The following is a 22,599-nucleotide window of genomic DNA, read 5'->3' as shown; positions in this document are numbered from 1 at the left end:
TGGATGAACCCGGCCCATTTCAAGCCCGAGTCCTTTGGCGGGTAGGAATTCTGAACAAAATATATTTACAGCTGAACGACGGAGGAGAAACTGTACTCTGATCGGAGAGATCGAATTTTGGCGGAGGATTTGGATCGGAAAGTTTTGATTCGTGAAAGTTCAAAGCAAAATGGTAAATGACATCTTTTTCTTTGATTCGTTTCTGGATTTTGGTTTGTTTCTAGGTTGAAATTGCTATGTTCAATGCGTTATAGTCTACCTCTACCTCTTTGCGGATCTGCTTTGCTCTTTCTTCTTCGATTTTCCTTTTGGGATGGTTTAATTGGTTTGTCTTTTACTTCTGGATTTTTGTTTCGTTCTGAAATCGATTAATTTTGTAGAGATTCAGATCTTTGCTCAACTGTCGTCCGAATTCCACAACTTTTGTTTCTATTTGTTCTTCGATTCGTGCGCTCGTTCCTCAATTCTGGGATTTAAATTTAGTCTTGCTAGTGGTCTGGGACTGTAATCGTGGTCCGTCCTGACTCCCTCCTTCGATTGTGCCCCTCCATTTGTTCCTGAACCATCAAATTTTATTTTCTCTTCACAATCCCGGTGCAACCTTAAGCTCAGTGTTTATATCTTCAACTTTTTGGCGCCCCACAGAAAGAAATTGACAGCTCAATCTAAATCTGGCGTGGTCTTCTAACTAATGTTGTTGGTGTAAATTTCCAGATTCACTTCGTGCTTCTTATTAGCAGACAAGGAAAAGTTAGGCTGACAAAATGGTATTCTCCTTATTCTCAGAAGGAGAGATCTAAGGTAGGTCACCTATTCGCCTGATTCTATAGTTTAATTTTAATTACTTCTTTTAATCTTCAATCCAAATAGACTATTTCCAAAAGCTTGTTGGCCTTCCATGTCACAACTATAAAGCTTATTGCTTAATTAGCGCTACTAAGTCTTAGTTCCCCTTGTTGGACTTACCAAATTATGGCATGTGCTTGTGTATGCTGATATGCTCATATTCTTTAAAAAGGTTATCCGTGAGCTTAGTGGAATGATTCTGAATCGGGGGCCTAAGCTTTGTAATTTTGTGGAGTGGAGGGGACTTAAAGCTGTCTATAAAAGGTACGTCATAGTGTATTAATGTGTTCTGCAATCCGAATCACTATTTTCCCCATGTTGCCCATTCTAAAGATGATTAATGATTCTATTGTATATGTAATGCAGATATGCTAGTCTTTACTTTTGCATGTGCATTGATCAGGAGGACAATGAACTAGAGATCCTTGAAATTATTCATCATTATGTTGAGATTTTGGATCGTTACTTTGGCAGTGTAAGTGATATAATTTTTAGTTCAAAGGTGTTTGAGGAGCTATTCTTTCTTTTTGCAGGTCGAAAAGATTGAGAAAAATCAGTCATTCACAACCACTGATGAAGGATTCCTCGAAAAGTGTCCCCTCCAGTCAAGAATTGGGGCCTCACACCCACTAATTATTTGACTGTCTAAACTAACATTTGTTTTCTTTATTATTATTACTAATTTTTTCAACATGTTTGTAGGTTTGTGAGTTGGATTTGATTTTCAACTTTCACAAGGTACTATTCATTTTCTTATGTTAAAGGGCAGCTTCTCTTTAATTTGCATTTCATTGGCTCTTGCCTTCCAGACATTGGTACTTTGTGTCAGCCCGATGCATCTGAACTACTTGCGTTTAGCTTCTCACCAGTATACTTGCTTTGTTCTAGTGGATACTCACCATCTTGATATGAAATTTTGATGCATTGTTTCCTTTTTTTTTTAACATTGAAGGCCTATTATATATTGGATGAGCTTCTAATAGCTGGTGAGCTCCAAGAATCAAGCAAGAAAACAGTTGCAAGATTGATAGCCGCACAGGTACTTTCTCCTTTATCTTTGCAGTACCTTCGTTATAATTTCAGTTCAGCTGATATGGTAATTGATATTACACTGTAGGATTCGTTGGTGGAGACTGCAAAGGAGCAAGCTAGTTCAATAAGTAATATAATTGCACAGGCCACCAAGTAGGAATATTTTAGTGTACGTTTCCAGCTTAGTGGGAAATTGATTTGTTCTGAAGTGTTGTAATTATATTTTGTTCGGATTATATCCAACAAGTGAATCCCGTATTGCTGAATGCTTTTGTAGTATTACACAGATTGCTTTTCTGGTTTTTTAATGATTCCATCTATCTGGCTAATGTTAATAGAATTATACTTTGTTAATCACAAATATAAAGGTTATAGCTGGTTAGAAAGATTTGAATTCGAACTCAATTTCTTGCCAGGGATCTACCACAGCTGCAAAGCTGTAGAAATGGTAATCCACAACTCCTGGCTTTCACGTGATCCTTCTATGCTTCATCTATTGCTTTGTGTTGCCCAATCACCCCATGAATTTTGACATCTCTCAGTTTCATTATCTTTTCGAGTGAGTTTAGTAACTTGGCTTGAGAAAAATAATAGAAATTTTAGGGGTGGAGAGTATTGTCAGGATTTTTTGTTTGCCTTTGTACATTTTTTCATTTCTCTCCATGAAAGCTCTTTTTTTATCCAGAAAAAATAAAGTAAGTTCTAAGAGGGAAAAAATATTTTCTTCAACAAGAGAGTATCAACGAATTATTGTTGATGTACATATATATTTAGGTAGAATGCTTATGAATAGTCTCTTATTACTGCATATATGAACGCAATGCTGAATTTCTCCTTGCTCTATGAGGTGGTCAAGATAACCTGTTTCTTTTTTTCCAGCCCAGGGCCACCAGACTGGAACAACCAACAGGCCCCCAACCCCATGCTTTAGAATCTTTGTTCTGTGGAGCTGAGATTGCACATCCATTAAGGTGCAAACATGCATGCCTCATAAGTGTGGTAATTTCATTGTAATCCTGACTCAATATTTGCCTTTCTGAGAATGAGATCCTTCAGAAAATATCATTGCCTGTTGAATGACTGAGCCCTCCATCTTTTGTATCTCTCTCAATTAACTGAAGAGCTACATCTGGTGATGGTGGGGTCTGCACCCAAAGAGAAACAAAATGCTTTTTAAGTTGAATCTTTGCCTTTCCAAGGGATTTCTCACATCATAATATAGATTTTGTTGCTGTGCTGAAATTTGAAACTTGCTTGCTGTGAATGTTTGATAGAAATAGAATAGTATTACGTTACCATGGTTCGGATTTTAGGCCAATCTATTTGATGGAAAAAAGGGTGTCGCTTGATTTCATCTGCACCGGTACTTGATCCTAGACGACGGGTAGGGTCTCGCTGTAGTAGTGCATCAATCAGTTGCTTTGCTGCAAAACTTGCCTGCCACATTAAGCATGAGCCAGCAGTTGCATTAAAAGAACTCATTCAAGATTTATGCCTTGCCACAGAATTCAAGGAAGAGCTGGAAATTGGACAGGATCTCAGAAAGTGAAAAAAAATGATCTCTTTGATAACAAAGGTAAAAAAATGTAGCTACTTACCTGAATGCTAAAGGGGAAGGTTAAATCCTTGAATAAAATATTGGCAAATGTCTTCCTCCTGTTCTTTCCTTTGAAGGGAGTGCGACCGTACAGCATCTCATACAACAAAATACCTAAAATCCATACATCAAAGGAGAAGCTTCATGGAAGAAAAGAATTAATATTCGGGCTTAAACCAAAACCTTGATCTCTAAACTTTACGAATACTTCATTTTAGTTCCTCAAAGTTTAGAACCCATTTGATAGCATTTTCGAGTCCATCTGGTAATATTAATGTTTCTTATTTCTTGTTTCTAAAATTTATTAAAAAACCTAAACACTTTGCAACTAATTATGTTTCTTGTTTCACATTTTTTTAGGAACAAGTTTATTGTTTCCGAATTTTCAGTTTGTTACAAAATATACATATAAATTCTTATAAAAATATATATATATTTACACATTTGTTTAATTATCTTTATCTTTGAATTCATGGATATTGGAGCCATGCAATTCTATTTTTCTTTATTAGAAATGAAGAAATAGAAACAAGAAATGAGAACATTATCAAGCGGGCCTTTTTGTTTCTTGTTTCTCATTTTCTCGTTTTTAATTTTCGAGAAACATAAGCATTTGGTAATTATTTTGTTTATCGTTTCTCATTTTTATGACAATTTTGGAAAACAAAATAAAGTTTCTTGGTTCTTATTTTCAATTTTCTCCAAAATAGAGATAAAAGCATTATTTTATTACCTTGACTTGTAAAATGCACAGTAAATATTAAAAAAATAAATATAACATAAAAATTTTGAATATTTAATTTGAAATTTTGATTTCCATGTAAAGCTTTTATCGAACGCCACCAAAAGGGCTCTTAATATTTTGTTTGTTCTTTGACCCTTAAATTTTTATTAATCATTAAACAAAAAAATTTAATTTAATTTGAAATCGAGACCTTATCTACTATATGCAGTTCAAATACTTGTTAATGTAAATATCTACTTATTAGGTAAACGAATAAAAGATGAATCAATGTTCTTACCAAGAGTCCACCAGTCAACAGAGCTACTGTGGCCATCTCCCATTATAATCTCCTACAATAAACAAACAGTAACTTAGAAGAAAAGGTAAATGCTTTGGGAATAGCTAAAGTTTCCTATATAGATTGATCGTACAGGAGCAATGTACTCTTCAGTTCCAACGAATGAATTCAATTTTGCAACAGGTTCGACAAAGAACACGGGCGGTTGTCCATGCCAATATCTCGTCTTTTTCGGCGGTGGAGACTCTATGTTCTGCAAGAATGGCGTAAAAGTTCCTGCATCATATGTCTTAACAAAGAAACAAAGGAAATACAAACATGTATCAGCAAAAGATGGTACTGTACTTGCACGTCGGATGTCTTAAACGATAAATCAAAATCAGTGAGGACGATATGTCCATCCTTCTGGAGTAGAATGTTTTCGGGTTTTAGGTCCCTGTAGATAATGCCTGTATCGTGTATGGAATTGAGAACAAGGATCACAAACGTGATATGCTGTTCATATCATGAACAAAACTTGAAACAATCAGCAGAAAATAATAGATTGCAATAGTTAACATAGTATTGGCATTCTGACAATAATATCATCGATCGAAAAACTTATCGATAATCAACATATGCATTCAGTAGCAGAAGACAAACCTACATGTTGGGATCTTGGTTATTAAAACTACCCTTGAATGTAAACATACAACTTTCCTGTATTAGAAGATGACAATTCATTAGAGAAACGTGCTTCTCTAAACCTCGTACTTGATTTCGTTAGAGTTTTCAACTTCCAAGCCTTAAAAAATTACTTTTTACAAAGATGGCATAACACCACCATTGATATGTGACGTGACAACCTCCTAACCTTATAACAAAATCTATGTGACATTTGATGTCCTAAATAGATCTAGACGAATTCAAGATATGGTAGATTCAGCTATTCTAATACTCCTGGAGGATACTTGTATGAATTTGATATACTTCAAAAAATAGAAGCAGAAACTAAGATATCGATAAATTCTCGACGATTAAATTACCTAAACAGTGAAGGTATTCTAAAGCAATGACAACTTCTGCAGCATAGAACCTGAAACATAATGCTAAGAGGCTGAAAAAGGAAGATGATATATAAAAAGGGAAAGTCATGAAATCAAGTGGTGCTTTTAAGAATATTTTCTTCAAGTGCTTTGGGTGAAAAACATCGATTAGGAGCTTCTTGATTCTTCCAAAAGTTAAAGTATTTTAAGAATATACCTTTTGATATGCTACTAAAGTTTACTAAACATTACGTGAGTTTGACGGTACTTCTTCCTCAACTCTGGATAGTTATCTATTATTCACGTTTTCTAGTTGCTTCTCCTCATCATATTTGGTAATTTTTTATGGATAAAGAGTACTTTAGGATATTGAAAAAGAAGAAGAAGAGAAGAAGGGAAGGTAAAAAATATATATATATATATATATAAAAATAAAAATAAATAAAAACTCTCAAGTACTTCTTTAGGATATTGCTTAAGGGTACCTTGCAACTTCCTCTTTAAACATTTTCATGGGCTGCTTGTCAAGAAAGGCAAATAACTCTCCACCAGGGCAGAAGTCTATAATCAGAAAAATGTGTGTAGGCGTCTGACAAGACATATAAACAATGGTATCAATATAATAAACAATAAACGAAACCGCTCTTGAACTCTAATATAAACAAAGAATTAGGCATGTAATGTAGAATATGAGCTGCTTCTTGAGATAGTACAAAGAAGTAGACTAAAGATTAAAACTATGGAGAAGTGTAGTTCATGGGTGCAGATATGGGGATTACAATCACTAATATAGTTCACAAGCTTTCTTTTTCATAACCACAAGTGTCCATGGACCTCGACTAATCTCACAGAATAACAATCTAACCTTAGTTGCTACGAACCTTGCATGATATTAAATCCTAGGTAAGGTGGGTAATGGGTATCATGGTTTGAATTGTTAAGAATGGAGCCAAAACAAATTGAAGAAATAATGGTTCATTGGGCCTAATCATGCCAAAGCCCAAAACATCACCAAATTGCTTCCTCGTTAAGTTTGATAATATTTTTATGTAAAAATCATTATCTTGCCGCCCACCATTTTTCAACAACCCCTAGAGAGAGAATTAAGTGTGAGAAAAATTTACAAAGAGAGTTCTTTGGCGAGAGGTTCTTCGAGAGGCTTCACAGAGAAGAAAAAAAACGTGAGTTCTGTAAGTTTTGTTTCTATTGAAGAGTTTTAGAAGCTTGTAAGAGTGATTCGTGAGCATTTTTCTTTGAGAGAAAAGTGAGAGAAATCATTGTAGAGCGTTTGTAAACTCTTGAAGATTTTCCTGGCATTTAGTGGAACCTGCAACGGTAGCAGAGAACTGGACGTAGCCCACATTGGGTGAACCAGTATAAATCCGGTGTCGATTTCTATTCCCTATATTTTATTGTTCTTGTTGCTTGAGGTTTAAGTTGGTTTATCTACTCTTTGAGCATAGTTCCGATTTGATTTATTTATGTTATAATTGGAACCAGAACCTGATCTGGGATTAGTTAGCATATATTGTCTGGAATTGTGATTGAGATAATATTTGTTAGCTTGTTTTATTCCTAACATGAACTCATTTTTCATCGACCCCAACGACCACTAGGTCAATCCATGGTGATTGGTTCATAAACTCTTGATGATCGAAATGCTCAAAATTAAAGAAATTTACCAGCTATATAAGTGCAGGAAGTAGTATGATCGTGTACATGGGTATTTTCATTTTTCAATACCTGAAATGAAGAGTATAGTGTTGGCATAAAAGGATGATCCAGAAGTGCTATGATTTCCCTTTCGATGCATGCTCGGTGAACCTGTTAAACAAACAAGAAAAACACGTAATTTTAACCCCCAAGTAAAGAACATAAAATAACTTAATCTTATGCACAATTACTCCTTTCTTTTCCTTTGAAATCATAAATCTTTCTACTTTAAAAATTGCATGTTTTCTCTCCCAAATTGACCTTTCTGTTCATATGTCAGATAAAAAAAATTGAACAATTAATTGCAAATAATGCCCCATGACGACTCCTAATGAGTTAGCTTTTCGCTAATCGCTAGACACTAGTAACAACAGAAAAGTTGATTCTTGCAAAGAGTATTATTTATAATCCACCAAAAAAAGCATATATATTATGCAATTGACTAGCACAACTGGGATTAACTAAATGAAAGTATAACATGGGAAGAAAATGAAAATTAAGAACCAGAATGTAGATTTTTGTTACACTCGAACCTTGTTACGATTTAAAATCACCGACTTCTCTATTGCTTTCATAGCAAAGAATTCACCTGTCCCTTTCAGTTCTACCAAATGAACGCTGCAACAACCATCACTTTTGATTAGACCAATAATAAGTGATAAGTTTTGGAATCTCGAAATCAAGAGAGAGGAGCTCTAGAACGTATTAAATTATTAAATCTGTTCGAATTTAGCCGCTCAAATTTTTTAGTTTAGCAATGATCAGAGCCTCTTTAATCAATATAATATTCAAGTAACTAAATTTACCATAACCGAAGAGCTTAAGATTTTAGGATTGTGGTAGGTTTAACTCTTCCTGTATTAGTTATTTCGATCGCGAAAAAATGATCTCTCATGACTCTAGATCTATGTAGGTTTTCTCTTCGAATTGACAATATTCTAAACATGCTAAAAGAGTTTAGATTACCCTTGACACATCTAATGGATACATTACGTGCGGACCATGATAAGAACTATGCCAAGTAAGGGCATCCCAATGACTTGGACATAATTTTGGATAATGAAATGATGGATTCACCTGCCAATGTCTCCAAAACCCAGTGGTTTGATTGGCTTAAAATGATGGAGTCCAACCTTTTCACCATGACTTGTAATCTACGAAACAATATACAAAAAACATCAAATTTAATATAAACTATGGGTCAGTAGTATGTCATCTTACTCCATCGTTGCAAAAAAAAATTTTAAATCTACCTTTTGAATTGCTAGCCAGGAAGAACTGTACTTCTTGTGAGGCCTTGGCAAGACTGGCTGACAGTAGATTGCCCACAGATTATTTGGTTTCTGATATTCATACAGTATAAACTTGCATAAGCTGTAGCCAAAGAACTGAACTTCCAAAAGGAAAATTTTCGGCATATCCAAAAGTGTCACGGTCCATCTTCCATAAGTTGAAGAAGTGATATAACGACGTATACTCACAAGCATGACAATGAAACCAAACCATAACATAAAAAAAATGAAGTCAATCAAAATTGCTACAAGAAAAAACATTAACAAATCGAGTCGTAAGGAAAGTAACTAAGCACCCTACCAAGTTGGCATCGGGAAGTTCGCGGACAGCCTTGTCAACATTTTCTGCTATAGCTTTGACCTGAAAGAGATGTATGGTTAATGAAGCATCATAGTAACATAAAGCAAAGTCAAGATCCATAGTAGTGCTATGGTAGAAATACAAGAGTGAATGGGGGGAAAGAAAGAACCACCTTAGCACTTTGATGTTCCGTTATTTCTGAAAGTCGGTCGCTCAAAGGTTTTACATCAAGTTGTACACTAATGAAGTATTGAAGCTCGCCCTATCAATATCAGGAGTCCAGAGAAGATCCTTTCGTACATAACTTGAAATGGATAGAAAGTATGAGAACTTAGTAATTATTTGAAAGAATATCCATATCATACCTTCTGACCACACACAGGTTGCAGGTGGAATAAATTTGGAAACTTCTTTCCTACGTACCATAAGATCAAAATTGGCATCAACACAATAGAAGTGTACTATATATTGAGGTTCTTCCAAGTTGTAAGACACAAAAGTATTAATAGCCAGCGAAAATCATGGATCAAAAGCATTCCATTTACCACTCCTTGTATAGTTGATTATCTGAACAGTAATTTCTTTCTGCTCTTCAATTGCATCCTTTATCCTTGAGATAGTTGCTTGATCTGTTTTGGGTCCTTCAAGAAACCTGTGCAATGAAACAAATTAAAATAGTCATAAATACTAATTATAAAGCTAATAATTTTTCTCACTGATGTACGATACTGATGTTGGATAGTAGAAGATAGAATGATTATTCAGTGAAAGCTAGGGAGCCATCAAAGGTGACTGTGACACTAGAAATGATGACCATCCAAGCTAATGATGGCAAGAAGACTTTCCAGCAAAAGCCATTTAATTGATTGTACCGATATCGTGGAAATGTTGCATGGACACATATATATAAAAACAGAAAGATAATCACTTGAATTGATTCTAAACCAAATCAAGCATGAGATTTGAAAATGAGAATATCTAGGATATACGGCCAACTACTTCGAGAGATCGATTTAGACAGACTGTGAATATGGATGCAGCTCCATGGACTGCTCATCGAGCCTAATAGGTGGTGGTCTCAATGCATAGGAAAGAAGATTTGACCATACTTAAACAGAAAGGCATTGGGGAAGCAACTAATTGCTTCTAGCCAAGCTTCTAAAAGTCCAACCCCACCCAAATAAAGAAATCCATATACCAGTCATGAGCCTATAGTGAAGCCTAGAGAGGCCAAAACTATAGCTTTGGGTTCTATTAAAGCTATAAGGAGATAATATTGCTTTCCATTTTCTCATGTTAGAGCGAGGGGCTTCACCGTCCACCAAAGAAGCCAACTTTTAGTGAAGGTATCTGCCTGAAGGGAATTTTTGCCATAAGTTTACCTACCACATGGGCATGCGATGGATTCCAATTTTAAGCCCGTAGTAGCAAAGAAACCAAAAAAAGTATATAGAAAAGGTAGTTCTGTATTCTTTCAATTTATCTCAATGAAAGGAAGTTTTCTGATAAAAAAATAATAATAATAAACATCTGTAACATGAAAGTGCATAAAATAGGCACCATAAATCTTAAGCGGGTTATGATAACATATATTCCAAAATGGATAAGTTCCAAGCTTCGAACAGACAATGTGACAAAATAAGAGCACAACATAGATGGACGAGGAAAAGATAGAACAACTTCAAGTATATAAGCAAAAGAAAGCATGTAGTGAAATTTTACCCAATGTTTCTTCCTATCACTTCTTCACGTGTATACTCCGTGGAGTCGAGAAATATATCAGATGCAAATATCTGCACAAAAATGTCGAGTAAAACCACCTTTAAGATCTAACCCAAAACAAGTTCAATTTCATATTGTATCATTTCATCCACATCAAGAAATTACTGAAACCAAGTGTCTACTACACTTGCAACTAAATGAAGAAGACACCTTCATAAAAGTCATATTGACTCGGGAGAAATTGGAATGGATCTTTCCTATTCTTGGGAACAGAATAATAGAATAGGCCTATTTAAAATTTGAAGAATCGTTCACCCATTTTTTAAGGATTGTCATTCATTCATAAAATGTGATCAATCTCATCCTCATTCCTTATTTTATGGGTCCCACTATTATTCATTTTCACTATACAATCTCATGTCAATTTCAATTTGATTTCTCTACTATGTTTAGTAATAATATCGACAATAATTTTATTCATTTCAGTTCTTATTCCAAAATAACATAAGTAAACACAAATCTAGAATTTTTTCTCATTTCATACTTTTTCTTTATGATCCATTTTCATTCATATTCTCTCTAATCCCGTTCCCATTAAGTAAATAGGACCATAATGGAATCTCGAAAAATAGAACAGATTAGTAATTCTGTGTCTTCCCGTCCTCTTTTCCAATTCTTTTACAGTATTCTTTAAGCTTCCTTTGTAATTATTTACAAGTAAACATATGTTAGACAAATATTTCATCAGCTACCCAAGGACAATGGAAATAACCAAAAACTCTCTAACTTACAATAGGATTATCAGGTAGTCTTGGGTTAGTGATAAAAAAGGATTTCTCTATCCGTTCCAGTGAGGTTGCTAAATCAATTCCTTGACGTATGTCCCTTTCTCTTTTAGCAACACGACCACCGTCCTTAGGCTTCAAAACCGATGTCTCAATAATTCTCCTTCCTTCATGTTCTACTGAGCCTATAGGCCTTTCTTTGAACCTGCATAAGAAAAAGGATTCTGAAATGTGATTCTAATGAAGGAACGGGTGAAAAGAGACCAACAAAGTCAGCCTTGAGTAGAATATCCAGCCATTAAATAATATACATGTATATATACTGAAAATTTTATTTGACAGTTGGAATCATTCTTCCCTCATTCATGTAATTAGATCAAAGACAGAAAACTAACCTCATTGAGGAAACAAGACCTGATAATCCTGATTTCGGTCTCAAATCCTCATATGAATTGAAGTAGGACAGAGCATTTATTAGGTCTGACTGAGCCTTTTGGTTATCAGGTATGCTAATATTCTCATTATCCACGGTCTCGGGCAGCGCATAACCAATTTCGGTTGTTTCCAGCTCTTTGTGCTTTCTATCAGTATCATGCCTTTTTGACCGAATGTAAGACCTTAGACTTCTCGCAGTTGGGACATCTACAATGGACTTAATTGCCTTCTCAGTTTGGACCTCTGTAATGGACATGGACCTCATTCTCTTCTCTTTCTCTGAAATATCAAAGATGAGTGAAGTTAAGCAATAAATCACTTTAAATCCAAATTTGAAGAAACAAGCGAACCATCAAGTATTGTTTTGTTTGAATATGATGAATTCTTAATACCTTCCGTGTTTTTTCCAATCTCAACCTGCATTCTGAGAAAAGCACCTCAGGAATTTCAGTCAGTGTCACCAACTTGCTTAGTTGTAACATTTAACCATAATAAAATTTAGCAAAATAACTAGTTGGTGAAGAGTGCAGATTAAAACAACCAATGTAGTGTGCATTATGTAAAAAAGTCACCATCAATAAAGGAAGACCCCATAATTTAAGTGGAGAACCTTTTCACCACAAAAAAAAAAAGGTTCAGACGTTTTTGTTAACAACAAGAAGAAAATATTTATTTTGAAGACCTGAAAGTGAAAGGAAAAGGTAGAAAGACAGACCCAACAAATTTGATGGTGTTGCCATGTGAATCTTTGACAGGACCAATAGTGAGAAGATTCCAGAATGGGGTGCCATTTTTTTTGTAGTTCAAGAGCTTGCCACAATAGCTGTTCCCCTTTCTGATCGCATCTCGTATTTTTGCTACTTCATTCTTGTCTGACTCTGGTCCTTGAAGAAACCGGCTATAGCCCAATATCAACATGAGAATGAGGAAAATAAAAACTTCTTTAAGCTATCAGAATTCAGGAAAATACCTCTGTTCAATACAAGTTCATCTTCATTTATTTTAACTAAATGGAGCATCAAAGTTCAACAGTTATAGTAACACACTTGAATCTGTTGTGAGATGGAATGCGTCTTTACGACAACATTTTCAACAAAAGTGCAGTATTTATCACATAACAACATTTGATTCGTTCCTTACCAGTTCCTTCCAATGACCTCCTCTGACGTATATCCAGTCATGACCAAGAATCCATTACTGGCAAACATGATGGGGCAATCTGGTTTCGTTGCATCCGATACAACAAAAGTCAATTGCAGCGACGACAAAACATCATTCTTAATCTCCTCTGCAATTCTCTCTGTCATGTTTGCTTCCAAGAGTTCAGCAAAAGATGACCCGATTCGATCAAATTTCTTTGCATATGTCTTTGTGATATCACTTTCAAATGCCATCCACTTTCTGGATGCTTCAATGCTGACAGCAGGAGGAGAGGAAGTGAGGGATGCTTTAGCCTCATCCTGTACATGAGTGGCACCACTCTCGTCTTTGGAATGCCCATCTCTTGAGCTTACAGGCAGTTGAAAGACTTCAGTTGGTGTCCTCTTCTCTGTAGGGCTGATTTGATAAGCAGAAGATGAGAGATTATAGCTTGATGGGTCTTTGGTTTCGCTCTCCTCATCAACTTTCCGATCTCTTTCTCTTACACGCGTACGGAACGTACTGCCATCCCAACAAGTCAAAGTGTAAAACTGAAGAAATTATACTCAAAGGAAAAGCAGAAAGAGAATGGGAAAGAGAAATATGGAGCTCAAATTCATTGTATTCAGTTCAATACCGAATTGCACAGAGAGCAGTAGTATTTATAACATCACTAGCTACCATATAACAGAATGTACAACCTCTCTCAACTATATGTAACTTACAATTGGCTTATAATAAATAATATCAGAATTTAACAGACTTATAATTAATCTGGGACTTCTTCCAATGAGCAGTCTCGACAAAAACGAACTTGTGAACACAAAACAAAGAAGGCATCTATCAGAATGAAAATGAAGAACATGTCAGAAACTGAACCTTTACACCCAAATGGAACTGCAGCTAGCACAAAAAAATAGGACACCCATTTGCAGTGGAGGAAGAATGAGATGTAAATGTCTTGGTTCCAAGGAGGAAGATGGAAAAAAAACACCAACAAAAAATTATGAATTAGAACAGGAACTGACCTGCAGGGAAGAAGTTCCAGTGGAAATATTTTGCACAACAGTGAACTTTTTTTATTGTTGAAAATCATTTTGCTCGATTTACCATCAACAAACGCTCTTACAATCAAAGATGGAATGAGAAGAAGAAGTTTCAGGGAAAATCTAAACAGGAAACAGCCTATGAATTTAAGAGATAACATTACATTCTTGTGGCTTTTTTCTTTTTTGGGTGTGTCTAAACGGCAGCTGCCAAGTTGGTAAACCTATGTTTTTAGTGATTTCGGCGTACATTCCATCACTATCAACGAACCCCATATGAAAAAAATGGATAATACAAGCACATTAGTTGAAAAATAAGAAGGTGATGAAGGAGCAGCTAGATATTTTCTCACTGTCTGAACTGAAATTTGTCGGGTTCATCTTTTTGATTTGTAAGCAGAAATATCTACTCCAGAGAAAACCACGTGAAAGTGAAACAGGACCATAGAATCCAGACCTCACTGAGCTTTAGAAGGCCTATCGACATCTTACGACGAGCATGAAAAGGTACAATTCTCGATTTTCTCATTTTCCGGGAAATTTTGGAGCCATCTTTCTCAGTTGCCAAACAACAGTGATCGATGGTAGGCCCCACTCATGCTGCTTTTTCCTTTCTCCGTTTCTTTCAATGGAATTCCCCTTTTTCTTTCTCTCTCTTTTCCGTGAGAAACAAAATGGAAAAATATCTTTTTTGCTCCCACTTTTTTCTAACTTTTCTGTTGGAGATATCTCTCTCTCCATTTTTTTTTTACAACAGAGGTACAAACAACCACCATAGATTTCTTAAGCAATTGTATCATGTCGTTGGTATTATTTTTTTATTTTTATTTTTTTTTTGTTAATATACTATTTTTGTCCATTTATTTTCAACTTTGGTTCATGGGAGCGGGGATTTCAAACTCTTGATCTTTTAGTTAGAGATAGGTATCTTAACCACTCGAACTATGATCGATTTAGTAGGTAATGTAGTATTTGAAAAAACATGAATTACAAATTTTTAATTATTTAGTATAAAATGCCTAACGTTGTTAACAAAACAACGATGTAAATGTAACCTATTTACTAGATAAACATTATACGATTTAGTATGACATGACAAGATTGGATGAAACTATGGAGACAACTTCAAACTAAAAAGTGTCGCTCTACCCTAATTTTTGACCGTGCCGTCATGAATCTAAGGACAAAAATTTCATCTTATTGCAAATGTTTAAATACTGAATAAAACGTCCTTGGGCATGTTGATTTCATTGTTTATCCACGCTTAATAATCACAATCTCAACCATTAGAGATTGGCCCAGCGGTACAAATGAGTCAAGCTAAATTTTGAACTATTTAGAGGAAAATTATGATGATCACCTAACTTACTTAAGCTCAAACATGTACTCGTCTTGGGGCTAACGTGGGATCTGCTCAAGGACCTACCTACCGGTTTGGGCAAATACACGGAGTATTTTCAATCTAACTTCATATTAGAATTAAAATTGTTAAAAATATCTTTAAATTATATTATTGTAAAAGGAAAAGACAAAAAAATTATATATTCAAACTTTTTAGATTTCATACCAATTATGGTTGATAATTAATTTATTAATTTTCTATTTACAATTAATTAAATACTTTTGATATCTTTACACGATTTTTTTTCCAACAACATCAACATGATTTCGTAAGGGATCAATACATGATTATTATTTTCTAAAAAGAACATTCTAAATACATGGAACACTAATTATAAAAGAACAATAGTAACAAAAAAAATGCAAACTTTAGAAACACTAATCTAAAATATACCGATGCTTGATAATCACTATTATTTAACCTCATAAATTATGGAAGAATAACGTTGCAAACCTTGGATTCAGTACATAGATTCGATACAGGAATTCTCCGCAACTTGATGAATATGCCACCAAACGTGATTTTGAGATGTTTTTTAGATTGAATAATATTTGAGAGTAATGTTTTGAGATAATTAAGTATTGTGAAATAATAGTGAAATAAAGTATGTTTCTATAGTAGTAGAAGATCAAATGTTACAAAACTTTTGAAATTCTAATATGAATTGTAATTAAAGAAAAAAAAATTAATTTTATGGTGTGAAAACCTTTTGTATTCTAACCTTGTGGATTCTAACTTTATTTAGATCTTATACATTTATTATTATTGATAATTAATAATTAATAACTAATTTAATATTTGTAATAAATTATTAATGACATAATTTTAAATTAATAAATTAAGGAATTGACAAAAATGTCAAAAAAAAATGTTTTTTCACATCCTCATATTTTAATATAGTGCGGGTTACTACTACATTGTTCTAGATTGGGCCCGTGGGTCCATCATTTTCTCTCGGAAATTTGTGGACTGAGACTCGGTGATGAAAAGTGAGCCCATGGGCTCTATTTTTCTTTTTCTTTTTTTTTTTTAATTTGCAAAGGTTCTCTAAATTTATCTTGATAATATACTGAAAGCCAATATATAATATTTAAGAAACTTTGTAAGTTATCCTACGTCTAATCATGTTCCAAAAAAGTAAAAGTAAAAATAAAAGTTTTGTCAGGCTGAATCTATTTATCACTGTATTTAAATAAATTTACCATAAGTTTATAAACTTTAAGTTTTGTACTTAATAGGCATATTTCCATAAACCTCATTTACTCGAACATGTGCCCTAAAATATATAAATATTGTAAAAATGTTAAAATACTATTGTGATTGCTTCATTTTGAATATTATACTGTCAATATGGGTTCCGTATTTTCAAATTTAACTCATTTTAATTTTTATATTTTTAAAAATTTTTAATAATTGTACTGTTTAAAAGTTTGCCTCTATTTACAAAAGTTTTAACACAAATTATACACATAATAGAATCCTTTAATATAAAGTCATGGTTAGATTTCAAGAAATACGTTGAGTGCAATATCGTGTTGAAATTGTGATAAAAATATATATAAAAAATAAAATAATCACTTCTTAGAAGTATAAAAATTAAAACGAAAAAAATAGAACCAAAGTTAGATAAATGAAAACTGAAAGTACATACACCAAAATAATATTTTGACCTAAAAAAAATCTACCTCGTAATTCTTAAATAATAGAGTCACAGAGGTTAAACTTATATTAAAATACAAACTTAAAAATTCATGAACTATTATAAATATTTTAAAATATAAAGGGACATAGAGAATACTACCCACGATTGATGGCACAATGGATTTGTGGTCAAATAGGGATACCTCCCCTGGTTCGAGCCCAGCAGAGTGCATAGCCGGAGCTTCCCTCCATGCCGAGATGAATTGTTATCTAAATTGACTTATCCTAGAAGTTAGGGGCAAAACTGGTAATTCAACCCACTATATATATTGTGGTAGAACCATTGTAATTTTGAAAACTATATGGTCTATTACTACTTCTTGAGGTACAACAAGACAACCTTCCGCATTCTTCTAGTTTTCTTTTCATTGCTGCTTCTGCTTACTAATTGCTCTACCAGAGTCTCCTTCTCCTTCTGGTTCTGGGTTTTCGTTTTTTCATTATTTGTTGATGTTCTATAGAATCTGAACTGATTAATTCCATATTTTTCATTGTTTTCCAGGATATTCGACATCAATTTTCCGGCCAGTTGCTTCATCGGAAATATTTCAGGCAGGCGACAGCAAGTACGACATGCTTCTATTTGATTGAGTTTGCTATTCATGTCTCAATCTTTGATTTTGTTCTTGTTTTGCTTTGAAGCTTGTACAGGTATTGTTCAGTAAATGTATAAGCCCCTGTTCTGTCTGTTGGTATGATTTGATCGAAGAAACTATCATTTAGGTAGATAATCCGAATTGATTTCTTGTTGTTTTTTTCTTTCCCGGCTGTTTTTCGAGGGTTGTCAACGATTATTAGGAGGAGATGATGAGATGAGAGGATAAACTTGAGTTGTTTGAAATTTTGTTCATGCTTGGATCATTGGATGTTTGAATCCGAGAGTTTCGTTGCTGTTTTAATTCCTTTTTCTCTAGGGATGCTTTGTATGCATGCTTGTTGAATGCTGAAATTACGATGGGGAATTTTTGATAAGATTATTGGAACAATCTCATGACAGACTATAGGGCAAATACTATGGACACTGGGGGAAATTCTTTACCTTCTGGGGCTGATGGGGTGAAGAGGAAGGTGTCTTATTTCTATGATCCAGAAATCGGGAATTACTATTACGGTCAGGGTCACGCGATGAAGCCGCACCGGATCCGAATGACCCATGCCCTTCTTGCTCACTATGGATTACTTCAGCACATGCAGGTCTTTAAACCTACTCCTGCCAAGGATAAGGATCTTTGCCGTTTCCATGCTGATGACTATGTTGCATTCTTGAGAAGTATTACACCCGAAACGCAGCAGGATCAGCTGAGGCAGCTCAAGCGCTTTAATGTCGGTGAAGATTGTCCTGTGTTTGATGGTCTTTACTCGTTCTGTCAAACATCTGCTGGTGGCTCGGTTGGTGGCGCTGTGAAGTTAAATCACAACCAATGTGACATTGCTGTTAATTGGGCTGGTGGCCTACATCATGCTAAGAAGTGTGAGGCTTCCGGATTTTGCTATGTCAATGATATTGTCTTGGCTATTTTAGAGCTTCTTAAACAGCATGAGGTTTGTTCGAATTCCAATCACGACTTTGATTTCTTTATTTATAACTGTTATTCACGATTTATGAGGTTTGTTCAAGGTTCATACAAACCCTTTCTTGTTTCATTATGTTAGCTCATTTTTTTGGGCTACTGTTTTTGTAGGCTCGTATTTTGTTTGTCCTTTTGTATTCTTTTATTTTTCTTAGAGAGCTCGATTTAGTGATTAAAAAATGTTGGCATTTCATGGGTTTGTGCAAGTGAGTACTTGAACAAGCATTTCTTCATCCAGTGTTCTGTGTGATAGCTTTGTTATTTATTTTTTTTATTTATCATATCATTAAGCATTAGGAGAGACAAATGTTGAATGAATGGGGTTGTTATTTATCAACAGTCCGTGGTTTATAATAGCTGTGTATGTTGTTGTTGTGAGTCCTTGATTTCTTTTGGAACTGATATTGCTCAGGCATAGTTTTCATGTTTAAGTGTTCAACAAGCTTTAACCTAAATGTTTTTACTGTGCAGCGTGTTTTATATGTCGATATTGATATTCATCACGGAGATGGTGTAGAAGAGGCATTTTATACCACTGACAGGGTGATGACTGTTTCATTCCACAAATTTGGTGATTACTTTCCTGGCACTGGGGATATTCGCGATATTGGTTATGGGAAAGGGAAGTACTATTCCCTAAATGTTCCATTGGATGACGGGATTGACGATGAAAGTTATCAATTTTTGTTTAAACCTATAATTGGGAAGGTTATGGAAGTGTTTAAGCCCGGTGCCGTCGTCCTTCAATGTGGTGCTGACTCTTTATCCGGAGATAGGCTAGGATGTTTCAATCTTTCAATCAAAGGTCATGCTGAATGTGTCAAATATATGAGATCATTCAATGTACCTCTTTTACTGCTCGGTGGCGGTGGCTATACTATTCGAAATGTTGCTCGATGTTGGTGTTATGAGGTAAATTATTTTTTATTTGATATTTTCACTGGGTATGATTATAAATTGGCACTAGTAAGGTTTTTTGTGAATATACCTAATTTGCTTCAAGGTCAAGGGAAAAACAAACTCATTCACATTCCGGACCCTTTTAGATGTTTTATGCTGGAAAATGTTTATTTACCATGTTGTACTGCTATTTCTCATTTGATTGCTTCAATAATTTACTTTCATTGCCAAGACAGCCCATTAGACATTTTAGGCCCGGCCTATTTTTCTTTATTGGTAATTAGTTGTAACCATAGTTGGTTTTTTATATTAATCACATGGAAAACAGACCGGAGTTGCACTTGGAATGGAAATTGACAACATAATGCCGCAGCACGAGTACTATGAGTATTTCGGACCTGAGTATACCCTGCATGTTGCTCCTAGTAATATGGAAAACAAAAATTCACGAGTAATATTAGAAGATATAAGAGCAAATCTTCTTGGTTATCTTTCAAAGCTTCAACATGCTCCCAGTGTTCAGTTTCAAGAAAGACCTCCTGATACTGAACTACCAGAGGTAATTTCTGATACCCTTTCACCAATTTTCAGTTTCATGGAGTTGGCCTTTGTCTGACTAGATTTGTGATTTATTTTTCAACTCCTCCATGAACTAATCAAGTGCTGGACAAAAATGAATCTTCCAAGTTTATTTGCAGTGCCAGTGCATGCATAAAATTTTCTTGTTTGCTTGTTATTTCACTTATTTGCCACTCTGTGGCAAAAGTGAATGTCAACTTTTGCCTTTCAAATACATTTTGTGGAATTTTAAAGGTGTTTGTGGTTGAATTCTATGAAGCTCAGGCAGATGAGGATATCGAAGATGAGAGATGCGATCGAGATTCCGACATGGAAATTGATTGTGAGGGGTATTTTCTCAAACTTTCCAAGTCTTTTGGAAGCGATTGTTTAAGTATTTGCAACTTATGTGATTCTCTTTATGCAGAAAGCCGTTGACAAGCCGGGTGAAATGTGAAATTTATGGTTTTAAATTATGTTCTGTTGAGAACCACTTCTTTTTTCTTTTTTCTTTTAAATTAAGGTTAACCTGCATGAAAGTTGCATATGGTGGTAAAAGAAGACCGCATTCAGATCTTTTGATTACTGTTAGTTAGGACGTCATCGGACCGATTAAAAAAGTAAAACAATGGTTTCAAACCTAGTGACCACCTATCTAAGATTTAATAGCCTACAAATTTCCTTAGATATTGAATATAGTAAAGTTAAACAATCGTCCTATAAGATTAGTCGAAGTTTGCACAAGTTAAATTAGTAAGGTAGATCATATGCAATGATGAAAGGGAGGCAGCAAAATTGCATAGTTCGCTCTCGGGTATACTTTTTCACTCTTTTGTGTGAACATACACTTTTTTTTTTTTTTATAAACCAGGAAGATGTTGCTGAAACTAAAGGTCTTGAAAGAGCAGCAGCTGAAGCCTCATGCAAACAGGTGAAGGTCAAGCTTGTACTGATCACATCTCTTACACGTGGCAAGTTCGAAACAATTTGTTTGACAATGATAATTGCAGGCTCTTGATATGAGTTCGATGATGGATGAACACGGTCTGAAGGTTGAATGAGGAACAATGATCGAGGCCAAGAATCTAATGTATTCCTAGCAATGGATGAGCCAGAAATTGGTCATTTTTGGGGTGTGCCAGAATTTTGGAGCTGTGACATGGATGAGTGAGAATGTATAGATGATGAAGCTGTGGATACCGTAGGCCATTGAGGATGAAAGAGCTATGTTGATAATTGTCCTCCGAGAAAACAAACACATTGGACTCATCTTTTGATTTTTTCTCTGAGGAAAACTACAAAATAGGAATAGGAAGGGATAGAAAAGGAAAAGGGATAGACAGAACTCATCACAAACTTTGTCAAAACCTAATTTCAGTGATATCATAACCTAATTTCAGTGATATCATTTGCCCTTGCTAGTGAGCCATGTTCATGTTTTTTTTTTCTTGATAAGAAACAGAGAATATATTTCAATTCAAAAAAAAAAAAAACAAAGATAGCCCAAAGGCAGAGGGTTGAGAAAACTCTCCCCACGAAACTAAACAATAGCAACTCGTATAATCATTTAAAGACTAATTACAAAAAACCTTCTTGTGGGTAGTAGCCTGCCAAGAAGCCTTATGCTGAATATTCACACAAAAAGAATCCACTGAGGACTTCTTATTATCTTCAAAAAGTCTACTATTTCTTTCCTTCTAAAGAAGTCAAAGTAAGGCTCTAGCAGCACAGTTCCAAAGGATACTGCTAGATTTTCCTTTGAGAGCATAGCCCCCGAACCCTTCTATAACAAAATCGTCTATCGTTTTAGGGAGGCAAAAAGCCAAATCCAGCAGCGAAGCAAAAAAAAAAACCACACTCTCAAAACGAATTGGCAATGGAAAAACATATGATCTATCGATTCCGAATCCCTCAAACATAGCAAGCAAACTGAAGGAGAGATGGTCCAAGTTGGTCCAAGTGGGTGTTAATGCTTCTGTAGAAGACGGACCATAGAAAAAACTTCACTTTTTTAGGGACCCTGAAATTCCAAATCTGCGGTGGAGGTTGACATTTTTGGTGAAGGGGGCTGATTTTGTTGATAAAAGGGCTTTATTTCTCTGCAATCACCCCTTCTCCACAGGCTTTTACCTTCCAAAACAAACCTCCACAGTCACTTCATTAAAAGGGCTTTATTTCGAAGATCCAACGACCCACCCCAAGACCTCCCTTCTTAGGAGGAAGAGCTGTCCAAGACCATTTAACTAGATTTCCCACCGACCTAGAGGAGCCCCATTTCCCACCGGCCATGTTCATGTTTGCATATAGAGAACGCTTTTCTTATATTGAGCAATATTTTATTATGGTCATAAAAGTGTAAAAGTACTTAATTACCCTCAGACTCGCCATAAATTTTGATCAAGACTGAGGTACATAAATACTTTTCAGATCTCAGGTAGTAACATCCAAGTCTAAATTCCCAAGTTTTCTACCAAGATCTGTAGAGGTATACAGAATTGATAGCCTAAAAGA

At 34.9% G+C, this 22,599-nt stretch overlaps 3 protein-coding genes across 20 annotated transcripts; 2 read left to right on the top strand and 1 right to left on the bottom strand.

Moving 5' to 3' along the window:
* The first annotated feature begins 25 nt into the window (after positions 1-25).
* LOC111007622 (AP-1 complex subunit sigma-2) lies at positions 26-3,087 on the top strand. Of its 2 annotated transcripts, XM_022280039.2 has the most exons (8): positions 26-172; positions 715-801; positions 1,019-1,110; positions 1,213-1,321; positions 1,549-1,584; positions 1,799-1,885; positions 1,964-2,047; positions 2,758-3,087. In XM_022280039.2, exons 1-7 carry the CDS (start codon positions 170-172, stop codon positions 2,033-2,035), a joined length of 486 nt encoding a protein of 161 aa, XP_022135731.1. In that variant the 5' UTR covers positions 26-169; the 3' UTR covers positions 2,036-2,047; positions 2,758-3,087. The 2 variants fall into 2 exon arrangements, with proteins under 2 accessions (XP_022135731.1, XP_022135730.1); XM_022280038.2 differs by lacking the exon at positions 2,758-3,087 and having other exon boundaries at positions 1,964-2,186.
* Positions 2,579-14,548, bottom strand: LOC111007620 (phototropin-2). 4 transcript variants are annotated; one of them, XM_088122872.1, is made up of 23 exons: positions 14,310-14,548; positions 12,911-13,432; positions 12,486-12,668; positions 12,163-12,194; positions 11,731-12,049; positions 11,342-11,540; positions 10,551-10,621; positions 9,374-9,480; positions 9,194-9,243; positions 9,001-9,090; positions 8,829-8,888; positions 8,489-8,578; positions 8,313-8,389; positions 7,769-7,853; positions 7,266-7,346; positions 6,008-6,111; positions 5,523-5,572; positions 4,843-4,946; positions 4,631-4,750; positions 4,498-4,549; positions 3,477-3,589; positions 3,175-3,315; positions 2,579-3,023 (listed from the first exon to the last, which is right to left on the bottom strand). In XM_088122872.1, exons 2-23 carry the CDS (start codon positions 13,162-13,164, stop codon positions 2,931-2,933), a joined length of 2,475 nt encoding a protein of 824 aa, XP_087978998.1. In that variant the 5' UTR covers positions 13,165-13,432; positions 14,310-14,548; the 3' UTR covers positions 2,579-2,930. The 4 variants fall into 4 exon arrangements, with proteins under 4 accessions (XP_087978998.1, XP_022135729.1, XP_087978999.1 ...); XM_022280037.2 differs by lacking the exon at positions 14,310-14,548 and adding an exon at positions 13,939-14,288; XM_088122873.1 differs by lacking the exon at positions 14,310-14,548 and adding an exon at positions 14,121-14,280.
* A 2,626-nt stretch (positions 14,549-17,174) lies between these two features.
* Positions 17,175-21,491, top strand: LOC111007915 (histone deacetylase 19). Of its 14 annotated transcripts, none has more exons than XM_088122880.1 (8): positions 17,175-17,306; positions 17,562-17,625; positions 17,711-17,782; positions 18,057-18,601; positions 19,102-19,542; positions 19,859-20,089; positions 20,344-20,438; positions 20,516-20,953. In XM_088122880.1, the coding sequence occupies exons 4-8, from the start codon at positions 18,074-18,076 to the stop codon at positions 20,682-20,684; spliced, it is 1,464 nt and encodes a 487-aa protein (XP_087979006.1). In that variant the 5' UTR covers positions 17,175-17,306; positions 17,562-17,625; positions 17,711-17,782; positions 18,057-18,073; the 3' UTR covers positions 20,685-20,953. The 14 variants fall into 14 exon arrangements, 13 of the variants coding, with proteins under 13 accessions (XP_087979006.1, XP_087979004.1, XP_087979002.1 ...); XM_088122878.1 differs by having other exon boundaries at positions 17,702-17,782; XM_088122879.1 differs by lacking the exon at positions 17,175-17,306 and adding an exon at positions 17,364-17,477.
* Positions 21,492-22,599: the final 1,108 nt, after the last annotated feature.

Source organism: Momordica charantia, assembly GCF_013281855.1.
Source record: "Momordica charantia cultivar OHB3-1 chromosome 4 unlocalized genomic scaffold, Mcharantia_2.0 BLBB01000004.1, whole genome shotgun sequence".
Taxonomy (NCBI): Eukaryota; Viridiplantae; Streptophyta; class Magnoliopsida; order Cucurbitales; family Cucurbitaceae; genus Momordica; species Momordica charantia.
The sequence above is the reverse complement of the archived record's forward strand: the minus strand, read 5'-3'. Positions and strand labels throughout refer to the sequence as shown.

Bases quoted from the DNA above. Each gene is read 5' to 3' on its own strand.
- LOC111007622 (XM_022280039.2), top strand. The intron at 1,322-1,548 runs GTAAGTGATATA...ACATGTTTGTAG, and splicing joins TGGATCGTTACTTTGGCAGT to GTTTGTGAGTTGGATTTGAT. The intron at 1,886-1,963 runs GTACTTTCTCCT...ATTACACTGTAG, and splicing joins CAAGATTGATAGCCGCACAG to GATTCGTTGGTGGAGACTGC.
- LOC111007620 (XM_022280037.2), bottom strand. From the start codon at position 14,117: ATGTTATCTCTTAAATTCATAGGCTGTTTCCTGTTTAGATTTTCCCTG. The intron at 10,622-11,341 runs GTAAGTTAGAGA...ATTTTTGTGCAG, and splicing joins GACTACCTGATAATCCTATT to ATATTTGCATCTGATATATT. The intron at 3,590-4,497 runs GTAAGAACATTG...TATGGATTTTAG, and splicing joins TGTTGACTGGTGGACTCTTG to GTATTTTGTTGTATGAGATG.
- LOC111007915 (XM_088122880.1), top strand. From the start codon at position 18,074: ATGGACACTGGGGGAAATTCTTTACCTTCTGGGGCTGATGGGGTGAAG. The intron at 18,602-19,101 runs GTTTGTTCGAAT...TTTACTGTGCAG, and splicing joins AGCTTCTTAAACAGCATGAG to CGTGTTTTATATGTCGATAT. The intron at 20,439-20,515 runs GTATTTTCTCAA...CTCTTTATGCAG, and splicing joins ATGGAAATTGATTGTGAGGG to AAAGCCGTTGACAAGCCGGG.